General features: G+C 41.3%; 1 protein-coding gene across 2 annotated transcripts in view; it reads left to right on the top strand.

Moving 5' to 3' along the window:
- The first annotated feature begins 8,969 nt into the window (after nucleotides 1–8,969).
- The window catches only part of ssuh2.1 (ssu-2 homolog, tandem duplicate 1), a 52,692-nt gene continuing 34,781 nt past the window's right edge, over nucleotides 8,970–26,880 (top strand). For both annotated transcript variants that reach the window (XM_060910697.1, XM_060910696.1), the window contains exons 1-3: nucleotides 8,970–9,082; nucleotides 22,420–22,515; nucleotides 25,574–25,658. In XM_060910697.1, the coding sequence (XP_060766680.1) occupies nucleotides 9,058–9,082; nucleotides 22,420–22,515; nucleotides 25,574–25,658 (206 nt within the window). In that variant the 5' untranslated portion in view covers nucleotides 8,970–9,057. The remainder of the gene's footprint in view (nucleotides 9,083–22,419; nucleotides 22,516–25,573; nucleotides 25,659–26,880) is intronic.

Here is a 26,880-nt window from a genome sequence, read left to right as displayed (position 1 = left end):
AGAGAGCAGAAGCAAATACATTCTTCCCCTAAGACACATGAAACCACCCCCAACATCTGCTTGTGTGATGCCGTCGAGCAGCTGAATGCACTTCGAAGTAGACAAGCAATGGCGAAAGAAAAAAATGAAAAAGGAAAACATACTGTGCATTACATACAGCGCTTTACTGTAAAAATCAGCTGACCCAGATAGTACCGTTGGAATCATTTACTTACTTTATATTTGTGTTGACATGGATAAACACTTTTGGTCCTATAACTTTCCAAAGGTATAAACACTAGACGAATTAACAGCTTTAAGAAATTCTTGAAGTATCCCAAAAGTTTACGAAATGCTAAATTTCAGTGTATTTGCTTATAACTTTAAGAATTCTTATCGTATAACTTAAATGCTGTTAAAAAGAACGTTTAAGATTTAATATTAGCATTTAAATGTACTTAAAGTCACGACTACTTTTAAGAATACCAATAAAGGTTCTTAAAGTTACTAGTATCTCATCTCATTATCTCTAGCTGCTTTATCCTGTTCTACAGGGTCGCAGGCAAGCTGGAGCCTATCCCAGCTGACTACGGGCGAAAGGCGGGGTACACCCTGGACAAGTCGCCAGGTCATCACAGGGCTGACACACAGACACAGACAACCATTCACACTCACACCTACGGTCAATTTAGAGTCACCAGTTAACCTAACCTGCATGTCTTTGGACTGTGGGGGAAACCGGAGCACCCGGAGGAAACCCACGCAGACACGGGGAGAACATGCAAACTCTGCACAGAAAGGCCCTCGCCGGCCACGGGGCTCGAACCCGGACCTTCTTGCTGTGAGGCGACAGCGCTAACCACTACACCACCGTGCCACCAAGTTACTAGTATATTTAATGAATTTTAAAAGTTCAGGAAATGTACTTAAATTTACTACTACATTTCAGGGCTGTTCTTAAACATAACTTCAATACACTACTAAATTTAAGGTTCCTTTACAGTTTAGCTTCAGTTCAATTCACATTTTCACCTCGTGAAAGGTACCTTCAAAAGATTGAAAGGAATTTTTTTTTTTAAATGTACATACCAAAACATGTGAACATCTCTGCAAATTAACACATCAACAATCCACTTTACCACTTTGTCTCTTACCGTCTCCCCACCCTTCTTCTCGAAACACATCGCAGAATTTTTCACAAAGCAAAAATGGAGTTAACCAGCAGGTCATTTAAAAACCAGTGAAGTTGATGGTGTCCAATTCTTTCACAAATATCCTTAATAAGACAAAAAATCTCTTGATTGCCCTGATTATGACAACAGAAATCCATATTTATACAACCCCAATTCCAAAAAAGTTGGGATGATGTGTAAACTGGAAAATAAAAACAGAATGCGATAATTTGCAAATCATGGAAACCCGATATTTAATTGAAAATAGTACAAAGACAACATATCAAATGTTGAAACTGAGAAATTTTATTGTTTTTTGAAAAATATATGTTCATTTTGAATTTGATGTCAGCTACACCAGGGGTCACCAAACTTTTTTCTCTGGGGGCCACATTGTCATTCCTGACTGTGATGGGGGGCCGGGGTCGGGTCAGCTATATAACATAGAATTGTATGACCCAGACAAATATGACCACCAGCAGGCCTCATTGTGTAGTAGAGATTACTAGCCTGGCACAGCCATCCCCACTAGCATATCCACACTATTATATCCCCACTATTATATCCCCACTACTATATCCCCACTACTATAGCCACACTACTATATCAACACTTGATTCCTGGCACATATTTGTTTATCTTTACTTGTGGTTTGCAAAAGTAGTAATCGAGTCTTCACACTTTGTTTTAATTTGAAATACCACAGATATTCCATTTATTTATTTTCTAATAAAAATAACATCAAAGCTGTCAAGGTAAGAAACATCTGCCTAGTTGAGGTGATTGACACTGGCAAAGGTGAGTGGAAAATTATAAATTGTAGGTAGGCCTGTTGATATTATTAATAATATTAATAATAATTGTGTGCAGCACTTAATAAAGGTCAAATAAATAGGCCTATAAAATAAATACATTTTAAAAAACAGTGAAATTATAATAATATGAGCAATAGATCAATAGATCACAGCAGTTGTGCTGTGTCCTGCACGTCATTGCTCTCATCCATGGCCAAAGCAAAAAACTCGAATTCTGACGCTCTCTCATTCAGCTGGTCATACACGTTGTCCCCCAAATCTTTGGTTCACCTGATCATAGCAGGTGCGGGGAGACTCACCGCGTTGAGCGCATCCTTCTTGTCGGGACACACCTCCTCGGCCACAGCAAGCATGCATACTTTAACAAAGTCCCCATCAGTAAACGGCTTTCCATGGGTAGCTAGTAGGTGAGCTACCTTATAGCTAGCTCGGACAGCAGCCTGGTCGATCTGGGTTTGGCGAAGGAATACATTCTGTTGTGCAGCCAGTCCGCATTTCATCCTCCGAATCCTGTCTTCTCTTGTTTGCCCTCGCAAACTAGCATACTCTTTGTGGCGGGTTTCGTAGTGACGACGCAGCTTATATTCTTTGAAAACCGACACACTTTCTTTACTTACAAGACAAACTGCACGGTCCTTACACTGAACGAAAAAATAATCGGTGTTCCACTGTTCTTTAAAAACTCTGCACTCTCTGTCAGCTTTTCGCTTAACGCTAGCCATTTTGCTGTCCTGAACACTGACAGTTCTCTGCGCATGCGCTGCCTGTCACTGCTTGATCGCGAGCATATGACGAAAATTCAGAAAATATGAATAGTTCATTTTATAACTAAATATCAATTTTAATTGATAAAATCAACAAAATACAAGATGCAGGCATGTTATTATTTGCCAAAAAGCAATTTAAAAAAAATAGGCCATGACCACTTTTGGGGATTGCCTCATAGGGCCGGTTCAAGTGGTGGGGGGCAGAGGGGCTGGGGGGCCGGTCAAAGGGGGGTGGCGGGCCGGAGTCGGCCCGTGGGCTGCAGTTTGATGACCCCTGAGCTACATGTTTCAGAAAAGTTGGGACAGGGGCATGTTTACCACTGTGTTGCATCACTTCTACTTTTAACAACACTCTGTACACGTTTGGGAACTGAGAAGACCAATTGCTGTCATTTTGAAAGAGAAATGTTGTCCCATTCTTGCCTGATATGCAATTTCAGTTGTAATAAGTGAGACAGGTCTGGACTGCAGGCAGGCCAGTTTAGCACCTGGACTCTTTTACTATGGAGCCATGCAGTTTTAATATGTGCAGAAAGCAGTTTGTCTTACTGAAAGAACTAAGAGAGGCCTTCCCTGAAAATAATTTTGTCTGGATGACAGCATATTGCACTGAAACATGTGCATTATCATTCAGCATTAATAATGCCTTCCCAGATGTACAAGCTACCCATGTCATGTGCACTCATGCCCCCTCATACCATCACAGATGCTGGCTTTTGAACTGTGCACTGACAACAAGCCAGATGTTCCCTCTCCTCTTTAGCCTGGAGGACATGGTGTCCAAATCAGCACTTAATGATCAATGCCACAGTTTCTGTTTGGAAGTGTCACTGTTTGAAATATTAGGGTCCTCGAATACATAAGAGAGATCCAAATGTCCTCTATTGTATCATGGACTGATGGGTCTACAGATACAACTATACTTGAAGGTTTTTTTTAGCATTAACCTAGAGTCTATGCTTGTACTGACCTGCTGTATCAGGAAACTATAGCTTCCTATGGGAAAAATCAGGGTTCTTTGCCTTTAAGGCAAGCGTCTAGCTCTGGAAGTAATGAAATTAGCTTGCACTCACATTGTATTGGTTTGGCTGAGGGTGGTGCAGGGATTGATGGATGATTTTTACATTGCAGTGCACGGAATAGAATATAGAGCTCTTGAGGTTTTTTATTTATTTTTATTTTTGCCTTATCATAGTAGAACTCTGATTCTTTCTACACCCAAGATTTATCACAAGATTATAAGTAGTTTATTACTTAAAGAAGGGAATATATTTAATAAGGGAACTGTGTAAAATTCTTAGGCACATGTAAAGAAATGCTGTAGACCAAAAATGACTTTAAAATAATGAAATTAAATGTTTCGACATTAAAAAAATACGACAACAGTTATCAGTAAGCCATAATAAATGAAACAAAGTCAATATTTGGTGTGAGGTGACCCTTTGCTTTAAAAAAAAATAGTAGTCTGAGGTACAATGAGTGCAGTTTTATAAGGAAATGAGCTGTAGGTTTTACTGAGCATCTTACAGAACCAGCTACAGTTCTTCTGGACACTTTATCACACTCGCGTCTTAATTTTGCACCAAAACCCAGTAGCCTTTATATTATGTTTTCTTTTTTAATCTGAAAAGTGGGCTCTTATGTAATATGCTGCTCAGATACAAACATTTTTCCCCTATAACATTTAATTTTGTGCTGGGAAACGAACGTTTGGAACTCAAAAATGTTTTTGTACTGACTCGATAATGTAGAAGTCATAAAATAGAAATCTATAACAAAGTTTGGATGAAAAAAATAGGGTGCCGAAGACTTTTGCACAGTACTGTATGTTTGCTGAGTTACCTGCCCAGGATGGACCCCACTTCTCACTTTAAAGTGCATATCATGGGTAAATTCAGGAGCAAGATCAATGTAATTCTCCTATTTTATATTAAACTTTGGTTAAATATCTGTAACATTTAGCATTTTGTGCAATTTTTTTTACCTTGCGCAATACCAGAAAAATTCAGTTGAAATCAAGCCATTTGAGGCGAATTGGTCCGCCGCTGAAAAAACTTGGCATTTGGATTTCCCGGGAAACACTGATTCTCGTGACGTCGCGTGCCAGACGCCTCCTTCTGAATCCTACGTCAGCGCTGGTTTCTTTATGAGAAAAGGACCTGGTGGTTTTCTGCAAATTTCTTCAACATTATCACGTAATTATTAAAATGGTTAACAGATGTATCGTAGGAGGGTGTAGCAACACCAATCTTGATGGGATTAGTACTCATCGTTTCCCAAAAGCCCGGACAATGAGAGAGAAATGGGAGCGCTTGGTCTACACAGGCTGTGCACTGAAACCGTGCAAAGCTCTCTCAGCCTGCTGGCGCTTCCGCAGGTGACGTCACGAATCTGGCTCCAGACTCCCGTGGGATTTTTCCAGATGCGTTTTGTTATTTTATTTTTTTCTGCTGTAGACAGATGGCCTTGTGCAAAATTACCCTTCTGGATGAGTGTGTAAAGGGACATTCTTTCATATAAAAAAAAAAAAGAAATTGGTCCAGAATATGCACTTTAAGTCACCTGGAATTGGCTCCACCTTCCCCCACGACCCTCAGTGGATAAGTTGTATAGATAATGGATAGATTGATGGATGTTTGCTTGTCAGTTCATTGATTTGAGTGGGGAGTCAAAATTTCCAAACATTATCAAATGAAGTTCCTGCATGTGTTTCTCTATCAGTCGCTCTTTCTCTCTGCCAGTACCAAAAAAGAAGGCACAGCCTCTGTGGCTGTAGAAACTATGGATTGTATCAGATCACACAGGTCAAAATGGACTTGTTTTGTACTTATTAACATATTCATCAAATTGTCATAGAAGGATGAATCACTTCGTCCCCTGCTTCATCCATTGATGTTTTTATCCAAACCATTTTTATCAAATCATGAGCATGACCTTTACATATGCGAGTAAAGTACACACAGCATTAGAGATGTCAAGAACAAGTAGCATCTTGTTATTCTATTCGGCGAGGGCCTTTCTGTGTGGAGTTTGCATGTTCTCCCCGTGTCCGCGTGGGTTTCCTCCGGGTGCTCCAGTTTCCCCGACAGTCCAAAGACATGCAGGTTAGGTTAACTGGTGACTCCAAATTGACCATAGGTGTGAATGTGAGTGTGAATGGTTGTCTGTGTCTATGTGTCAGCCCTGTGATGACCTGGCGACTTGTCCAGGGTGTACCCCGCCTTTCGCCCGTAGTCAGCTGGGATAGGCTCCAGCTTGCCTGCGACCCTGTAGAACAGGATAAAGTGGCTAGACATAATGAGATGAGATAATAATTTATACAGTGTCTTTCTCAAAAACAAGGTTGCTTCACAGTCACAAAAAAAACCCCACCCCAGATCCATGAAAACCTTGAAAAGGTTAACAACAAAAAAAGTAAAAGGCATCTGACATGCCTGAACAAGCATCTGACATACAGTACCATGGAGCGGTTTTAGGTACCTTATTTTTTAATACAAACTTTGTCATGGATTTCTATGATATGACCTTTCCATTATTGAGTCAGTTAAAAGACAAAAAAAAAAAAACAATTTCCGATGTCCTCACATGAGTTTTCCAGAATAAAATTAAATGTTACAGAAGAATGTTTGCATGTCAGTATAAAGAAAGCAGCGTATTATATAAAAGAGTACTTCCATCCATCATCTGTAACCGCTTATCTTGTTCTACAGGGTTGCAGGCAAGCTGGAGCCTATCCCAGCTGACTATGGGCAAGAGGCGGGGTACACCCTGGACAAGTCGCCAGGTTATCGCAGGGCTGACACATAGACACAGACAACCATTCACACTCACACCTACGGTCAATTTAGAGTCACCAGTTAACCTAACCTGCATGTCTTTGGACTGTGGGGAAAACCGGAGCACCCGGAGGAAACCCACGCGTACACGGGGAGAACATGCAAACTCCGCACAGAAAGGCCCTCGCTGGCTGCTGGGCTTGAACCCAGAACCTTCTTTCTGTGAAGCAACAATGCTAACCACTACACCACCGTGCCACCCATAAAAGAATACTTTTCAAACAAAAACATAATGAAGGCTGCTGTAAAAATAAAAAGCAAATGTGACAGTCAGAGTCTCCAGATGAACTCTGGAGATGAGCTCAGTTTTTTTTCACCTCTGCCAACTTTGTTGGAGGTGGTTATGTTTTTGCCTCCATTTGTTTGTTTGTTAATTTCACTCTTCTCAACATAACTCAAAAAGTAGTGAATGGATGTTGATGAAATTTAGAGGAAAGGTGTGCCATGGGCCAAGGAACAATTGATTAGATTTTGATGCAAATCTGGATATGTATGTGAATCTCTGATTTATTTTTTTTGCCTGTTCCCAACGTAACTCAAAAAGTAGTGAACGGATTTGGATGAAATTTGGTGTACAGCTTTAGTATTATCCTAGACTGAAGTGATTTGATTTTGATGTTGATAATATGTGGCTTGGCAGAGGTATACACTCTACCAAGTACCTTTCTTGTTTTTTTTTTTAAAGCAAAGTGCTATCACAACAAATATTTAATAGATTTAATGTAATTTTTTTTGCATTTCTTATCATGTGCCTGCGAGGGTGGCACAGTGGTGTTGTGGTTAGCACTGTTGCCTCACAGCAAGAAGGTTCTGGGTTCGGGCTCAGTGGCCGACGGGGGCCTTTCTGTGTGGAGTTTGCATGTTCTCCCTGTGTCTGCGTGGGTTTCATCCAGGTGCTTCGGTTTCCCCCACAGTCCAAAGACATGCAGTTAGGATAATTGGCTACTCTAAACTGATCAAGCTTGGAGAGGGATGGGCTCCGCCAAGTTTAAATGCCCTAGACCCACGAATGATAGACTGTTAGAATGTCATCAGTGGTGCCTCTATGGCCCTTGCCGGCTATGGGATGAAGAAGAAGAGCATGTGCCTAAGACTTTTGCACACTACTGTATGTCATATTTATATGTATCATTTTTAAAATGAATAATTCCCTCACTAGTTTAATAATAATAATAATAATAATAATAATAATAATAATAGGTTAGCACTGTCTCCTCACAGCAAGAAGGTTCTGGGTTCGAGCCCAGCGGCCAACGGGGGTCTTTCTGTGTGGAGTTTGCATGTTCTCCCTGTGTCTGTGTGGGTTTCCTCCGGGTGCTCTGGTTTCCTCCACAGTCCAAAAACATGCAGTTAGATTAACATGGGGCAGCCATAGCCTGAAGGTTGGGCTGAAGTGCCCCTGAGCGAAGCACCTCACCCCCAACTGCTCCTTGGGTGCCGTAGCATAGTTGCCCACTGCTCTGGGTATGTGTGTGTGCTCATTGCTCACTTGTATGTGTCAAGTCAAGTCAATTTTATTTGTATAGCGCTTTTAACAATAAACATTGTCGCAAAGCAGTTTTACAGAATTTGTACGACTTAAAACATGAGATAATTTTATCCCTAATCTATCCCCAGTGAGCAAGCCTGTGGCGATGGTGGCAAGGAAAAACTCCCTCAGACAACATGAGGAAGAAACCTCGAGAGGAACCAGACTCAAAAGGGAACCCATCCTCATTTGGGCAGCAACAGACAACATGACTATAACATTAACAGTTTTAACATGAAGTCAGTTTCATTGATGTTATAAACTCTTCATTGATGGAAACTTGAGTGCAGAACTGTTCACGACAACTGCAGTCCTAAAGTTAGCAAGTCAACTGTAGTCCTCAGCCATAAAAACATTACTGTAAGTGTCCAGAGCGTCTTCCAAGTGTGACTTTCAACTGTCCATATGGGGCCGTCCTCCACAGGAGTGATGCAATGAGACTCCAACCAGATGTGTGCATGTGTGTGTTCACTGCTTCAGATGGGTTAAATGCAGAGGAGTGTGATAAATAAAGGCTTTTTGGCTTCTTGTCTCAAAAGAATAACATTCGTGACAGTAACAGTCTTAAAAGTCAGCCTATGTCTCCACCTGCTGGTGAGTTTGTGAAGGGCATGTACCCTTGTATTTTTGAAAATATTTTACATTTTAGAGGTTTTTTTCCATGTTGATTTTTCCAACATTTACCCCTCCCTACCTTCTTGTCTTATCTTTATTGCAATTAGCATGTTACAAGTTACTGGTTTTTAGTTCCAACTTTCACAGAAAGTTTTCCAAACTCCTAGATGGGAGGTCTCGAAGCGACCTGTTTATCTGAGCAAGAAACCTTCTGTCACTGGATTTCCATGGGCGTGGCTTTACGTCATCGAGCACGAACAGAAAGTTGATCTCAGATCAAAAAAATTGCGCCATCAGCTTCATCATCCAGCTTCTGAAGTTTCATTCCTCTGTTCCTTCAGGATTATGGATGAGAAAGACCACGATCTTGGTAAGTGACTCTACTCTTGGTTTCCAGTCCAATATGCTTTCAGATGAAACAAACTGGAAGGTGCCCAGCAGACTGTGAGATGGAGGGAGAAGAAATGTGGAGTCAGACTTCAGAGAAATTAAACTGTCATCCTCTACTCAGATTAATGATTCCTGGATATTGATGGATATTCAGTGGAACCAGTATGTTGTGACATTTCTGGAATAATACATGATCCTGTTATATAGGGCCTATTTATTTACAATTAATACAAATCTGACATTCCTACAGGAAGAGGAAGATCAGCTTGGGTGGATGTCAGCTGTGTTTTGTTCAAATGTGACATGTTAGAGTGGCTTACTCAAATCTATGAGTTATAACATCAACGAAACTGACTTCATGTTAAAACTGTTAATGTTGTAGTCATGTTGTCTGTTGTTGCCCAGATTACATTAGATTAGATAGAACTTTATTGATCCCTTTGGGAGGGTTTCCTCAGGGAAATTAAAATTCCAGTAGCATCATTACAGGATAAACAGAGAATAGAAAATAGAGAAAACTTCTAGATAAATTAAGTATTTACATATACAAAAAAAAAAAGTCCAACAGGAGAGGTATTGCACGTTATATTGCACATTGTCCAGTATTGCTTTTTGTCAGGCTAGGCTACTGCTCCTTCCCGTCCTCTGTCCTCCTGTGACCCTTCCTCCCCCCCAGAGAGGAGTTGTACAGTCTGATGGCGTGAGGGACAAAGGAGTTTTTAAGTCTGTTAGTCCTGCACGTGGGAAGGAGCATTCTGTCACTGAACAGGCTCCTCTGGTTGCTGATGACGGTGTGCAGAGGGTGACTGGCATCGTCCATGATGTTCAGTAGTTTGTTCATAGTCCTCTTCTCTGCCACCGTCACCAGAGAGTCCAGCTTCATGCTGACCACAGAGCCGGCCCACCTGATCAGTTTGTCCAGCCTGGATGTGTCCTTCTTGGATGTGCTGCCCCCCCAGCACACCACGGTGTAAAACAGGACACTGGCGACCACGGACTGATAGAACATCCACAAGAGTTTCCTGCAGATCTTAAAGGACCACAGCCTCCTCAGGAAGTACAGCCTGCTCTGTACCTTCCTATACAGGTGGTTGGTGTTGCAAGTCCAATGAGGATGGGTTCCCTTTTGAGTCTGGTTCCTCTCGAGGTTTCTTCCTCATGTCGTCTGAGGGAGTTTTTCCTTGCCACCATCGCCACAGGCTTGCTCACTGGGGATAGATTAGGGATAAAATTAGCTCATGTTTTAAGTCATTCAAATTCTGTAAAGCTGCTTTGCGACAATGTCTATTGTTAAAAGCGCTATAGAAATAAACTTGACTTGACTTTGAAATACTATACTGTGTTGTTTTGCATTTTTGTTTCAGTAGATCTTCAGACAAAACTTAATGACACCCCACCTCCAAAAGAAACACACAAACTAGTTTTTAAATGTTCTTTTCATTTGGTGAAGCAAAAAACAAACAAACAAACAAACAAACAAACAAACAAACAAACAAACAAACAAAAACCCCACCAACTTAGGTACTTGATAAACCAATAAACCAAATGTAATTGATAATTTGGTCGACTAGATACAGTCCACCAAGGTTTGATTACCACCATCTTTGTTGAATCTAAACATCACTTAAAGCTAGACGGCCTTTCCATTTCATAAAATCGGTGAAGTTTAGTTCCCTCTGAAATTTGGTCATTGTGATATTCTGTAATATCTCAAAAACAAACAAACAAAAAAAAAAAAAAAAAAAAAACCCAGGTTATTCTGTGGCTGGGAAATTATTTAACTTATCTTCTTCTTTTGCGTTTTATAGCAGCTGGTATCCACAGAGTTGCATTACTGCTATCTACAGGTTTACCTTTGACCGTGCACTGAGTTCCATCATTCTGTCGCTAAACAAACAGCTGAACACACTGAGGTGCTCGCTGACCGCTGATATTTATTAGTTTGGTCCTGCGTTTCCTTTCCTTCGCAACATAGCGTCTTTTCTTCCCGCTTTCCATTACTGTAGTCGGTCTTTCAGATTTCATTTGCACACTCACATCATCCATTTTTCTCTCCTGTTTCAAATTTGTATCCCACAATGCCTTGCGCAAACGGGGAAACCCCACCACGTGATGCATGATGTAGTATCTTGAATTGGGTCATGTCGAAGCAGGAAAAAATAGTGGAGAATTGAGGGCCACGTGGCCCTAAATTCATTAATTGTTCTATAAAAAAAAACTAATACAATTGGAAGTCTATAATTCGAATTCAGTAGCTTTCGGTCCACTAAACAAAAATAATTGGGTATCAGGGAAAATTCTTTTTATGACTTACACTTGAAAAATCTGAAAGGCAGTCTATCTTTAAGTCGAACCTTTACAGAAATGTAAAGTAAGCTAAAAGGTCTCAACATGCAGCACACTATGCTGTGATCGAAAGGAAAATCTGAAAGAGATGAGAATGATTGATTGAAATATATCTGAAAAGGGTTACAAAGCCATTTCTGTGGCTCTGGGACTCCAGTGAAATGCAGTAAAAGCCATAATTTCCAAATGAGAAAAAGAAAAAATCAAACAAACTTGTAACAGTAGTGAATCTTCCCAGAAATGGGCGGCTGACTAAAATTCTGCCAAGAGTGCATCAGTGAGTCATCCAGTATCAAAAAGCCCCCAAGCATCTCAGAAACTGTATTCCTCTCTCATCTCAGACAAGGCCAGTATTCATGATTCCACCATTAGAAAGAAACTGGGCAAAATTGGTATCCATGGAGAGAGTTGTAAGGCAAAAACCAATATTCACCAAGAGAAACATAAAGGATCATCTGTCATTTGCCAAAAAATACCCTGGTAACCCCCAAGGCCATCCATTATCTGTACTGCATAGTCAGGGTCGCAGATGAGTTGGAGCCAATCCCAGCTGACTTCAGGCAAGAGCCAGGGGACACCCTGGTCTGGCCACCTATCTATCACAGGGTTAACACAGAAATGAACAACCATTCACGCACCTATGGGCAATTAGAGTCGCCAATTGACCGCAAGTCTTTGGACTGGGGGAGGAAACCAGAGTGCTTGGAGGAAACCCTTGCAGGCATGATGAGAATATGCAGACGAAACACCGAAAGCTACCAGTTGTCACAGGGTTCAAACCCAGAACTTTCTTGCTACAAGGGGACAGTGCTATGCAGTAAGGTTATGCAGCAAGACCCCAATCTGAGAAGCACAAGAGGAAATCTGCCTCTGAATGTCTCAAAAGAAACAAAATTAAGTCTTTGGATTGGCCTCGTCAAAGTTCTGAATTGAACCCCATTGAGGTACAGTGGCAGGACATTAAATGGGCAATTCATGTTCAAATGCTCTCTAACGTGGCTGAATTAAAGTAATTCTGAAAATTTCAAGAGGCCAAAATTCTTCCACACCAATATGAAAGACTGATGTCCAGTTATTAGAAGGCTTTGGTTGTAGTTGTTGCTGCTAAAGGTGGCACAAACCGTTAGGTTTAGGGGGTCAATTGCTTATGTTTCTTTCAGTAAATGGCTGACCCTACTCTCTGACCCCAGCTTCCTAACAAGTTGGTATATGCAAAGAAAAGAATTTGACTGTGTTGTAATGTATATGTGACAAACAAAGGCTTCTTCTTCATGAATTTATAATTAAAAATGTCTTTTGTGTTTCCTCATGTTTTCCTATTCTTATATTGAACAGTTATTCCACGAAATCGAGTCGTACATGAGCTGATAGCTGACGAGGCGCATAGCGCCAAGTCAGCTATAAGCCATGTGCGATGAGATTGAGTGGAATAACTGTTTTATTATATTCACATTCACTGGATTTTGAGAAAAAGAGCACTTTTATTTTTTCCAAATTCGAGAAATAAAAACTTGATACAAAATGTCCGACAAAATCATTTCCACTTAAGCAGACTTCTTAAAAACCTATCAGTGACTGCACAAATTGACTTTAATGTTGGGGTTTTTTTGTTTTGTTTTTTTGCTTTGTAGAAAGTGACGTCTTGCTGTGTAGAATAGCTTAAGACATTTATTTATTTCTTCCTTGGACATTTCAGTGATGTAATTTTCAAACTTCTTTGAGCTTTTGAACCAGTCTAAAAAAAAAATAAACAAATTTTAATGCTTCAAGATGAAGAATGTCAACAAAACAGCAAAATGACAGTAGCAGTTTGTGAAAAATGCTATAATAATAATAATAATAATAATAATAATAATAATAATAATAATAATAATTATTATTATTATTATTATTATTGAAAAAATAAAAAAGATATGTTCTTACCATCAAATACTTTTATTCCATATTTTGTTGCCTTTTTTTGTATTTTTTGGGGTTTTGTTTTCGAGTAGAGTTCTTATTTCGTCCTCAGGTGGTTCAACAAAATGCTCCACCATTTTGTTTTTCTCTACTCACGGTATATGAGTTGATATTCGAGTAGTAGAGTAGCCAGTCAGAGCACGCGATTGCTCGTATCCAGTGAATGTGGATATAATAATAGATTTTGTGTGAGGATCTGAAACCATTTAATGTACCATATCTGCAAAAATACATTTAAGCAGGAGGGGGCAAATACTTTTTTTAATGCCACTGTAAAATAATCCTGGTCTGTGATTTATATTAATTGTCACCTTTTCTTCTAATAACATTACTTGAATTGAAGGAGTATGTATTTTGTCTGCTACATTTGTCTTTATTTTAGGACAGTACTGTTGTGTTACTATGTTGTATGTTATTGATATGAGAATCTCATTCTCATCTCATTATCTCTAGCCGCTTTATCCTTCTACAGGGTCGCAGGCAAGCTGGAGCCTATCCCAGCTGACTGCGGGCGAAAGGCGGGGTACACCCTGGACAAGTCGCCAGGTCATCACAGGGCTGACACATAGACACAGACAACCATTCACACTCACATTCACACCTACGGTCAATTTAGAGTCACCAGTTAACCTAACCTGCATGTCTTTGGACTGTGGGGGAAACCGGAGCACCCGGAGGAAACCCACGCGGACATGGGGAGAACATGCAAACTCCGCACAGAAAGGCCCTCGCCGGCTACGGGGCTCGAACCCGGACCTTCTTGCTGTGAGGCGACAGCGCTAACCACTACACCACCATGCCGCCCTGATATGAGAATATTTACAAATATTTATTTCTACGTTATAGGGAAACCGATCAACCAAAAATCTGCATGAATGGATTTTAAAATCAGTTTAATTGTTGATGTGAAGTTTTCTGTGAGGAGTAGATGTTTATTTAGCATTTTTGGAAAGATTCTCTCATGTCAATACTTTGTATCAGCCAAGTTGAGGTTGTTATTTTAAGATTTCCAACGTGAGAAAGTGTGAAGGTTTGATTGGTGTGTGATGGTGTGATGTTGTTCCTACCCCAACATTAATTGATTATCTTAATGGTATAGTGTCTGGATTTCACTTCTTTGCACTGGAGGACTTTGAAATGAATTCTCGTAACAACTCTTCTTGCATTTGATAACACTGTTTCTAAGACAGAATAGTAAGATAACGATGCTCGTCAAACTCATGCTATGCATTATGACTGGGTGACAGTGTATCATGCTTCTTTACATACGTTCTCAAAATCCAGAAAATTGTACATTTTAGAAGCAGAGCTGGGATTACATCTGGAGGTGCCAGACTCTTCTTAGCACTTTATTATTGCACTTGCTCTCAGGGGATTATATTTCTGTGTTAATATGTCCATTGTTAAGCTACAGTGCCATAGAGTCGGAACAAATAAACCTATCTGACATGAATTGCTCCCTGGGTTGCAGATTTTCCCATCAGAGCAGTTTACACTAACTATATGTCATGTGTTAATCATGTCCAACAATGCACTACTTAAAAGCTTTGTGTGGGTGATTTGGGTGGAGTTTGTCTTACTACTATACACCAAAGATATGGACTCTTGATATTCATCAGAGTCTGGCTGTCGGGCTTGTGCTGTTATGCGAAAATAATCAACAACGGGTTATGTTTTGTGGCCTGATGCGGCATAGTTAATTATTTTCCATTGCAGCACGTTCTAAAGTGTTTTATTCTTCTTATCCCACAGCAATTTGCCAATGCTAACAATTTTTTTAATTAAAAAAAGACAGGACATGTTTTTTTTTACCCATTTATAGTTACATTTAATATTTAAATAATATTGGCTGGCGTTGAGTGGTATATCAGATATATTACATTCAACTAGCATGATATTGAAAGAGTCAAAGATGAGTTCCGTATCATACTAGCTGAATGGAATATATCTGATCTCATCTCATCTCATTATCTCTAGCCGCTTTATCCTTCTACAGGGTCGCAGGCAATCTGGAGCCTATCCCAGCTGACTACGGGCGAAAGGCGGGGTACACCCTGGACAAGTCGCCAGGTCATCACAGGGCTGACACATAGACACAGACAACCATTCACACTCACATTCACACCTACGGTCAATTTAGAGTCACCAGTTAACCTAACCTGCATGTCTTTGGACTGTGGGGGAAACCGGAGCACCCGGAGGAAACCCACGCGGACACGGGGAGAACATGCAAACTCCACACAGAAAGGCCCTCGCTGGCCTCGGGGCTCGAACCCAGGACCTTCTTGCTGTGAGGCGACAGCGCTAACCACTACACCACCGTGCCGCCCGAATATATCTGATGTACCACAAAAAAAAATCCATTATTATTATACATACACATTCCTTTCAGGTGTTCAACACGTGTTTCTCTTTCAAAATTCTCTCAAAATCTTCCGTATTTAACGAAGTGAACCTGGCGGCCATGTTTGTTGACAAATTGTCACAGTTGCGCGCTAGCGCAGAAGTTTTACATCTCCGACGTGTGATGTCATGTTGTCTTGACAACCATGCAATCTCGTAAACCATATTCAACGCTCATTCTCCATTGGGTAGAGTGACGTAATACACGTAAGCGATATGCAAACAATATTGCATGCTACCAAACCAAATGAATGAAACCCGCTAGAAGGGAATAGAATACATATATGCTATTTACCAGCTGGGAGGTCCGTATCGTGAAATACCGTGACTGAGGTCTTGAAAGTACTGACCGAGGCCCTCTAGGCCGAGGTCAGTATTCAAGGCTGAGGTCATGATATTTCATGATATGGACCAACCTTAAGCTGGTAAATAATATATTTATTTTTTTCTTTACCAAATTCTAACAGAAAACGAGAGCGTCCGAAAGGGAAAACCGAGCCGAGCCGCCATTTTGAATCCTCATTCACGGCTGTAATGCAAATTGCTTTCTCCTCGGTATACAAGTGCACTTCCATGGCAGGAAAAAAAACTACATTTTGCTGCCTGTGTAGTCCCCTATTTATACAAAATTGAGTCATTCAGGATTCAGCCATGTTTTTGCTTGGCGTTAGCAAGTTAGAGGTTTTTAGCTTTCTCCTGAAATGTTTTATTTTATTTCTTCTTCCTCAGAGTAGTAAAACTCGCTTTTGCTGTGAAGACTGTCATTATCGCTATCCATGATGTAAAATTAATGCTATTCTCCTGAGAAATGCTGGCAAAAATTTATAAGATTTTTGATAATCTTATAAATAAATCTTATAAAAAAAGATAAATGTCGACAAAAAATGCTACTATGTTTGTTGTTGTTGTTGTTGTTGTGAACGAGCAAGTCGCCAGAGGTCCGTAACCGGGGTCCGTAACTGGGGTCCGTACTGTAGGATACAGACCCTCTCACCAGCCAATCAGAGCGCAGGATTTGATGGAAACCGCACCGCGAAAAAAATAAATGTTTTTATTCCATCGAAAAAGTGTCCTGTATGTATAATAATGTGGAATATTCACTGGCTGCCTGTCACAGCTCGCATCAAATTTAAGATGTTGTGCTAGCTTACCAGGCAGTCAAGGGGTCAGGTCCAGTATACCTCCAGAGACTGATCCGACCTGACATGCCAGCCAGATCCAGATCCAGATCCCTATGCTCCGCTACTACTGGTCGCCTTGCCCCTCCTCCTCTCCAGTCCTGCCTAGCCTGCTCAAGATTGCTGTCTGTCCTGGTTCCCTGTTGGTGGAATGACCTTCCCATTGAGATCAGAGCTGCCGATTCCCTGGCCACCTTCAAAGGCAGATTGAAGACTCACTTCTTCAGACTGTACCTCTCCCCTGCTTCCCTGTCCACTGTGTAATCACATCGCTGTCTTAGCTGTCTTGTCCAGCCCAGGCTGTGTACTGTCTAGCCTGGTCATGATGACTTAGTCGTTGGGGTTTTATTTTTCTCGATGTAGTTGTATTTTTTTCAGCTCATTTGTATGGTTGACTGGTTACTTCAACAGAATATCACACTAAGTGTTCATTTAGGGCAACATGGTGGTGTAGTGGTTAGCACTGTTGCCTTACAGCAAGAAGGTTCTGGGTTCGAGCCCATTGGCTGACAGGAGCCTTTCAGCGTGGAGTTTGCATGTTCTCCTCATGTCCCCGTAGGGTTCCTCCGGGTGCTCTGGTTTCCCCCACAGTCCAACGACATACAGGTTAGGTTAATTGGTGGCTCTAAGTTGACCGTAGGTGTGAATGTGAGTGTGAATGGTTGTCTGTGTTTGTATGTGTCAGCCCTGCGATGATCTGGCGACTTGTCCAGGGTGTACTCTTGCCTCTCGCCCATAGTCAGTTGGGATAGGCTCCAGCTTGCCCGCTACCCTGCACAGGATAAGCGGTTATGGATAATGGATGGATGGTGTTTATTTAGCACTAGAACTTTCTTGTCTTGAAGTTCAGCACTTCTTGCATGTCGCTCTGGATGAGAGCGTCTGCTAAATGCCTGTAATGCAATCCTCCAAACAATTCAGGTCATGTTATCATTTATGTCATAGCAGCTATAAACAGCTATAAATTTTGTCGCCAGCTTCTCTTAATAAACTACAGCACGTCATGTTATGGACAACACCCACCACCACCACCCCCCATTCTGAAGACTTTCCTGTGTCTAAAAACTTAAAGTTACAGCTTTACTGCTGATTGTTAGAAAGTACTGACACTGGAGACCCCTTCCAAAAATGCTAAATAAATGTGTTCTTGCAGAAAACTTTCCACAACACTAACTTACACAGTCTTTAAATCTGTTTATGAGAGTGTCCAATGCTAGTGTCTTCGAAAGGGCATTAATATAAGCCTTGCTACTGGAACTACTGTCAGAACTGCTGTTGTAGGAAATTAATCAGTAGCTTCCGACCAATCAGATTTGCGAATTCAAAAGCAGTGTTCTGGGGTGGCACGGTGGTGTAGTGGTTAGCACTGTCGCCTCACAGCAAGAACGTCCGGGTTTGAGCCCCGTGGCCAGTGAGGGCCTTTCTGTGCGGAGTTTGCATGCTCTCCCCATGTCCGCGTGGGTTTCCTCCGGGTGCTCCGGTTTCCCCCACAGTCCAAAGACATGCAGGTTAGGTTAACTGGTGACTCTAAATTGAGCGTAGGTGTGAATGTGAGTGTGAATGGTTGTCTGTGTCTATGTGTCAGCCCTACGATGACCTGGCGACTTGTCCAGGGTGTACCCCGCCTTTCGCCCGTATTCAGCTGGGATAGGCTCCAGCTTGCCTGCGACCCTGTAGAACAGGATAAAGCGGCTAGAGATAATGAGATGAGATGAAAAGCAGTGTTCTGTCACAAAGACAGCTCAAACTCTTTTTGTCTTGTTTGGATTTTGACATTTTTAGCTGCACCTAAATGTGATAGCTTATTAAAGCAGTTTTTACATTGGTAAACTTGTAGCTATTGGTTGACGTTACTTGTTTGATATATTAGCCTTAAAGCTCCTTTCCAAATCTAACCTTCTTACACCAAACACGTCATCCAGCTCGTACGTATCAAGTACGTTTGGGTTCATTTTATTTTTTGAGCTATTTTGTTACAGAACCTCCTCTAGGGTAAACTTTTTTGAAATATTCCAGACAATATAGTCAAACCAGCCCCATTTAGTATCCCTCTCCACAGGAGCTGTCGTATTGATATGATGTAGCAATGTTTTTTTTTTCAGTACATTGTTTTTTCAGTCACCATTCCTTCACCTTTCTTGTGCTTGTGTTTAAATACCAATCTTAAGTATGATCTCAGCTGGAGGAAGCGCATTCACGCTGCTATTTATGCCACAGTCATAATTGCATTGTTCACGTAACTAAATGTGAGAAATGCTTTATTTATAACTTCGTATGCTGGAGCTCCAAAACAAGCAACGACTCCATGAATAGGCCACTGGAAGAATGGATGAATAAAAATGTGCACTTTTCAGCCAAAACAACAATGATTGCGCTTTCAATTTATTGCTCAATTTCCATTTTTTAACAGTTGTTTATCCACAAGCTGTCCGGGTGCTCTGAGAGTTTGCTCCTACAAACGCTCACTTCATCAGCCTTTCTTGTCTTGTATTCACATTTGTATACTTCTCGAAAGAGATGGAGGGATTGCATAACACCCACGCACATCCTGTATACATTGTATGGTCCTAGTTGTGTCGTACTGGTTACCCAGTTTGTGCTTAATCATTAACTTCGCAAGGTCAGTGGGAGTGTAAACCAGCAGTGAGGAGCTTGGCCTATTTGTGAGCTTCCTGTGTGGAAACTCTACCATGAGAGCTTTATCAGGAACACTGAAAATATAAAATATAAAGCAGTTTAGGCACGTATAATACTTTTTTTGGCCACTGTCCATCCATCCATCCATTATCTGTAGCCGCTTATCCTGTTCTACAGGGTCGCAGGCAAGCTGGAGCCTATCCCAGCTGACTATGGGTGAGAGCCGGGGTACACCCTGGACAAGTCGCCAGGTCATCGCAGGGCTGACAGAGAGGCAAACAACCATTCACACTCACATTCACACCTATGGTCAATTTAGAGCCACCAATTAGCCTAACCTGCCTGCATGTCTTTGGATTGTGGGGGAAACCGGAGCACCCGGAGGAAACCCACACAGACATGGGGAGAACATGCAAACTCCACACAGAAAGGCCCTCGCCGGCTGCTGGGCTTGAACCCAGGACCTTCTTGCTGTTAGGCGACAGTGCTAACCACTACACCATTGTGCTGCCCTTTTGGCCACTGAATCATCTCAAATATGCTATTTCCTCTTGTTAAAATAATAAAAATGAAATAATTCTATGAAGGTGTGTCCAAACTTTTCAGTATTTCATATTTAAGCAGTGCGTATGCCATTTTAGAATTAACCCTTTCACCAATGTGCACTGCTATTCCGGATCATTGTACTGTATTTTGGAAAACCCTGTGGCTGAAGTTATACAGTGGTGAAAGGGTTAGAAATAACAAAACAAGCCAGAATGTAAGTAATTGCTGAGAAGTGTGTACGGTAAATACAGAAGAAAGAGCAACTTGCGTGCTTAACTTGATTGCAGATTATTTCAGTCTCTTCAGTTCCACATTCGGTTAGCGCTGTCACCTCACAGCAAGAAGGTCCTGGGTTCGAGCCCCGTGGCCGGCGAGGGCCTTTCTGTGTGGAGTTTGCATGTTCTCCCCGTGTCCGCGTGGGTTTCCTCCGGGTGCTCCGGTTTCCCCCACAGTCCAAAGACATGCAGGTTAGGTTAACTGGTGACTCTAAATTGACCGTAGGTGTGAATGTGAGTGTGAATGGTTGTCTGTGTCTATGTGTCAGCCCTGTGATGACCTGGCGACTTGTCCAGGGTGTACCCCGCCTTTCGCCCGTAGTCAGCTGGGATAGGCTCCAGCTTGCCTGCGACCCTGTAGAACAGGATAAAGCTGCTAGAGATAATGAGATGAGATGAAATGAGTTCCACATTCTTGCTTTATGAGCAAAGGTCATAGGTGGGGTGTTGTAGAAGGGACGCAGCCAGATGAACTACTGGGACATGGCTCGGAATTTTAAAAAAGCTGGACTAATATTGCCTTCATCGGAAATTTTGTAAAAATAGAAGACCCTGATCTAAACTTCTGTTCAAGTCATAATTATGAGTCGGAGTTTTGAAACAAATTTGATTTCCCAGTTTCTGATTGTTACTGTTACATTTTCATCATTAATGGTGTAAATGATGTTTTAGCAATTATATTGGTGATTTTTAGTCGTCACTGGTTAGGCACTTTTGCGTCCATCTATGCACGTTATAAAACCAGAACGTCAAGGACATAGTCGTTCATCTGGCCTGCCATCAAAACAACCATTACTACCAAAACATCAAACAGAACTGAAATGTGACAATGTGATAGAGGGCCAACGTCCACGACTAATTGTTTACAACAGGAAAAAGAACAAAGGACTAAATTTTGTTCCCTGAGGGAAGATCTACCCAAAACATCAATCAGAACTGAATTTGCATAATAAATGAGAGCGGAGATACTATTCTCGTCAGAAAAAAATGTGTTAAGTTGACCTAATTACTAATTTGTTAGCAAAAATTGACAACACAATGACCAAGTTTTGTGCAGAAGGTCAAGTTCTTTCAAATAAAACAATCAGAACTGAAATCCGTTGAGAACTGAGGGAGGGAGGAGACACGATTTCACTGAAAATAAACAAAGTTGAAAACAAATTGTCTCTAAAAAGAAAATCAACAAACAAACAAACAACTAAGTTTTGTTCCCTGAGGGAAGATCTACCCAAAACATTGATCAGAACTGAAATCGGGTAAACACTGTGAGAGGAGATGCAATTCTCATGAGAAGGCCCAAAACTCGTTAAGGTGACCTAATTAGCAGCTCGTTAGCAAAAATTTGACAAAACAATGACCAAGTGTTGTGCAGAAGGACTAGTTCTTTCAAATAAAACAATCAGAACTGAAATCAGTTGAGAACTGAGGGAGGAGATATGATTTAACTGAAAATAAACAAAGTTGTAAACAAATTGTTTACAAAAGGAAAATCAACAAATGACCAAGTTTTGTTCCTCAAGAGACGATCTACCCGAAGCATCGATCAGAACTGAAATCAGATGAGAAATGAGAGAGGAGATACAATTCTAGTGAGAGACATGGAAAATTTGTTAATTTGGCCTCATTGTTAACTCGTTAGCAAAAAAATTTGACAAAACAGCGACCAAGTTTTGTGCAGAGTGATGAGTTCTTTCAAACAAAACAATCGGAACGGAAATCCGTGGAGAACGAACAGAGGTGATACAATTTTACTGAATTGTGGATGACGAATGGATGACAGACGCCACGCCATGGCAACATCGGCATTATGGCCACATGAGCTAACAAATAGCTAACTGGCTATTGTTCTCTCTGCAACTGAATGCAAAGGCTTTCCATTCAAGGAGCATGTGAAGGCAGCATGAGAACAGTTGTATCACTGTAGCGTTTGGGACAGTCACTGTGCCAAGTACAGCTTCTCTCTCGTTTTATAGGAGCCTTTGATCCAGGGATTCCTGAGGAGGGCCCTTCAGTGCCACCTGCAGGTTGGTTGGACAGTGTGACAGGCTATGAAGACCATAAAGGTGAAGGTAAGTGCTTTCTCTCCTAGCAATGATGGAAAGTCATTGACAAGATCTCACCTGACTCCTGACTCCAGTTCTTCTGAATTGGCATTTTTTTGCACCCACTTAATCCAAAGCATCCTAAAAGTGGACTCATACAAGGGGATATTTTTTTTGTAAAGTACGAGTATAATCGCATCTTATTTTCTACAACCCCGATTCCAAAAAAGTTGGGACAAAGTACAAATTGTAAATAAAAACGCAATGCAATAATTTAAAAATCTCAAAAACTGATATTGTATTCACAATAGAACATAGACAACATATCAAATGTCGAAAGTGAGACATTTTGAAATTTCATGCCAAATATTGGCTCATTTGAAATTTCATGACAGCAACACATCTCAAAAAAGTTGGGACAGGGGCAATAAGAGGCTGGAAAAGTTAAAGGTACAAAAAAGGAACAGCTGGAGGACCAAATTGCAACTCATTAGGTCAATTGGCAATAGGTCATTAACATGACTGGGTATAAAAAGAGCATCTTGGAGTGGCAGCGGCTCTCAGAAGTAAAGATGGGAAGAGGATCACCAATCCCCCTAATTCTGCGCCGACAAATAGTGGAGCAATATCAGAAAGGAGTTCGACAGTGTAAAATTGCAAAGAGTTTGAACATATCATCATCTACAGTGCATAATATCATCAAAAGATTCAGAGAATCTGGAAGAATCTCTGTGCGTAAGGGTCAAGGCCGGAAAACCATACTGGGTGCCCATGATCTTCGGGCCCTTAGACGGCACTGCATCACATACAGGCATGCTTCTGTATTGGAAATCACAAAATGGGCTCAGGAATATTTCCAGAGAACATTATCTGTGAACACAGTTCACCGTGCCATCCGCCGTTGCCAGCTAAAACTCTATAGTTCAAAGAAGAAGCCGCATCTAAACATGATCCAGAAGCGCAGACGTCTTCTCTGGGCAAAGGCAAATGGACTGTGGCAAAGTGGAAAACTGTTCTGTGGTCAGACGAATCAAAATCTGAAGTTCTTTATGGAAATCAGGGACACCGTGTCATTCGGACTAAAGAGGAGAAGGACGACCCGAGTTGTTATCAGCGCTCAGTTCAGAAGCCTGCATCTCTGATGGTATGGGGTTGCATTAGTGCGTGTGGCATGTGCAGCTTACACATCTGGAAAGACACCATCAATGCTGAAAGGTATATCCAGGTTCTAGAGCAACATATGCTCCCATCCAGACGATGTCTCTTTCAGGGAAGACCTTTCATTTTCCAACATGACAATGCCAAACCACATACTGCATCAATTACAGCATCATGGCTGCATAGAAGAAGGGTCCGGGTACTGAACTGGCCAGCCTGCAGTCCAGATCTTTCACCCATAGAAAACATTTGGTGCATCATCAAATGGAAGATACGACAAAAAAGACCTAAGACAGTTGAGCAACTAGAATCCTACATTAGACAAGAATGGGTTAACATTCCTATCCCTAAACTTGAGCAACTTGTCTCCTCGGTCCCCAGACGTTTACAGACTCTTGTAAAGAGAAAAGGGGATGTCTCACAGTGGTAAACATGGCCTTGTCCCAACTTTTTTGAGATGTGTTGTTGTCATGAAATTTAAAATCACCTAATTTTTCTCTTTAAATGATACATTTTCTCAGTTTAAACATTTGATATGTCATCTATGTTCTATTCTGAATAAAATATGGAATTTTGAAACTTCCACATCATTGCATTCTGTTTTTATTTACAATTTGTACTTTGTCCCAACTTTTTTGGAATCGGGGTTGTATTTGTGGACATTACGTTTACGGATGGTGTACAACAAAGGTTAATTTGTTGTACAAGCGGACTCTCTCACGCGCGCTGTAAACGACTCGTGCCTGCACAGGATTAAGGCGCAATCAGTATATAAAAACTGTGAAAACACACTTACTTTGCGAAGTATTGAGTTGCGTTGCTGACACATTACTGAGCCTTATTTCCTTGTTTGGTTTCCTGATCCCTGATTTCCTGTTTCTCGTCTTTGATTCTGCCGAGTCTACGATAGCCTGTTTGTGCATCGCTCGACCTATTGCCTGTTTCACTGTTGAACGATTTTGCCTGCCATTCTGGATTGTTTACCTGTCTTCACTTGTAGTAATAAACACACCTTCTGCACTTACATCCGTCTCCCAACCATTTCTGACGGAATACTTCGCACTCACTGATAAAGAGAAGCACATTCACCTGTTCATACGTCATGTTCAGGAACAAACTAATGTTAAAATAGCCACTGTCAAATGGTGCGGTTGGAGTCTTGGACTCGACTCGGACTCGATTCTAAATTTTCTTTAATGACTTGGACTTGACTCAGACTTAAACACTGGGGACTCAAGACTGGACTCGGACTCGAGGTTTAGTGACTCGACTACAGCACTGAAGCACAGACAGTGTTGGAGCTGATGTTAAACAATAGGCCTTCATTTGTAGACAGGGCAATGAAGGATAGCAGTCACTTCACAACACGTTTTACAGCACAGACTTTTCACGCACAGATCTCATCTCATCTCATCTCATCTCATTATCTCTAGCCGCTTTATCCTGTTCTACAGGGTCGCAGGCAAGCTGGAGCCTATCCCAGCTGACTACGGGCGAAAGGCGGGGTACACCCTGGACAAGTCGCCAGGTCATCGCAGGGCTGACACATAGACACAGACAACCATTCATACTCACATTCACACCTACGGTCAATTTAGAGTCACCAGTTAACCTAACCTGCATGTCTTTGGACTGTGGGGGAAACCGGAGCACCCGGAGGAAACCCACGCGGACATGGGGAGAACATGCAAACTCCGTACAGGAAGGCCCTCGCCGGCCACGGGGCTCGAACCCGGACCTTCTTGCTGTGAGGCAACAGCGCTAACCTCTACACCACCGTGCCGCCCTCACGCACAGATCTTCTGGTAAAAAATGCTAACAAACTGAAGGACACACAGTTCACTATGTGTTGCGTTAAATGTTTGACAGTCTTCTGATTTGACATATATATATATATATATATATATATTTTTTTTTTTGTATTCAGATTGCACAGATCAGATCTACCCTCCTCCACCTGACTTCATCCCTGAGCCTGAGAATGACAGGAACGCCTCCATCCCCAATGTGATGTATGCAGAGTTTTATCTACAGTTACCTTCATGATTATTCGCAACCCTTGTAAAGATGAGTAAAAAGGGTTAGAAAAGATCCACCTTTTGGTGATGCCGCTTCATCTCACACTGAAAAAATGAGAAAAATCCAACCTATAATTGAAATAAATTTATTCAGAGAAAAACAAGAGATCATCAAGAAATAATTATTTTCAACAAATACATGCGCCACTATTATTGGCACCCTTGGGAATGATAGTGAACACAATGTAACTGAAGTTTCCCATTTAAATTGTATATTTTTGTGTTTATGGGAGTGTGTAGGGACTTTCGAGCTGTAATGCATGACTTCCTGATTAACTGGGGAAAAAGTGTGATTTAAAATTTCTCTCAAATGGCAGCTAGGGAAATCTAGGACAAGGAATTACACAGAGTACCAATCAAAAGTTAGGACACCCCTACACATTACATTATTGTGCTTTTAGGGGTACAATGGCTTGTCACTGGGGCAGTACCCTCAAAGGTACTTATTTGTACCCTTTATATCCTGCTTGGGAACATATATGTACCTTTTTGGCCCTAAAAAGGTACACATACAGTGGTGCTTGAAAGTTTGTGAACCCTTTAGAATTTTCTATATATTTCTGCATAAATATGACCTAAAACATCATCAGATTTCCACACAAGTCCTAAAAGTAAATAAAGAGAACCCAATTAAACAAATAAAACAAAAAAATTATACTTGGTCATTTATTTATTGAGGAAAATGATCCAATATTACATATCTGTGAGTGGCAAAAGTATGTGAACCTTTGGTTTCAGTATCTGGTTTGACCCCCTTGTGCAGCAATAACTGCAACTAAACATTTCCAGTGACTGTTGATCAGTCCTGCACACCGGCTTGGAGGAATTTTAGCCCATTCCTCCATACAGAACAGCTTCAACTCTGGGATGTTGGTGGGTTTCCTCACATGAACTGCTCGCTTCAGGTCTTTCCATAACATTTCGATTGGATTAAGGTCAGGACTTTGACTTGGCCATTCCAAAACATTAACTTTATTCTTCTTTAACCATTCTTTGGTAGAACAACTTGTGTGCTTAGGGTCGTTGTCTTGCTGCATGACCCACCTTCTCTTGAGATTCAGTTCATGGACAGATGTCCTGACATTTTCCTTTAGAATTCGCTGGTATAATTCAGAATTCATTGTTCCATCAATGATGGCAAGCCGTCCTGGCCCAG

The sequence above is a fragment of the Neoarius graeffei genome, chromosome 26 (assembly GCF_027579695.1).
Source record: "Neoarius graeffei isolate fNeoGra1 chromosome 26, fNeoGra1.pri, whole genome shotgun sequence".
In the NCBI taxonomy this organism is placed as follows: domain Eukaryota; kingdom Metazoa; phylum Chordata; class Actinopteri; order Siluriformes; family Ariidae; genus Neoarius; species Neoarius graeffei.
This window is presented reverse-complemented; position numbering and strand designations above follow the sequence as displayed.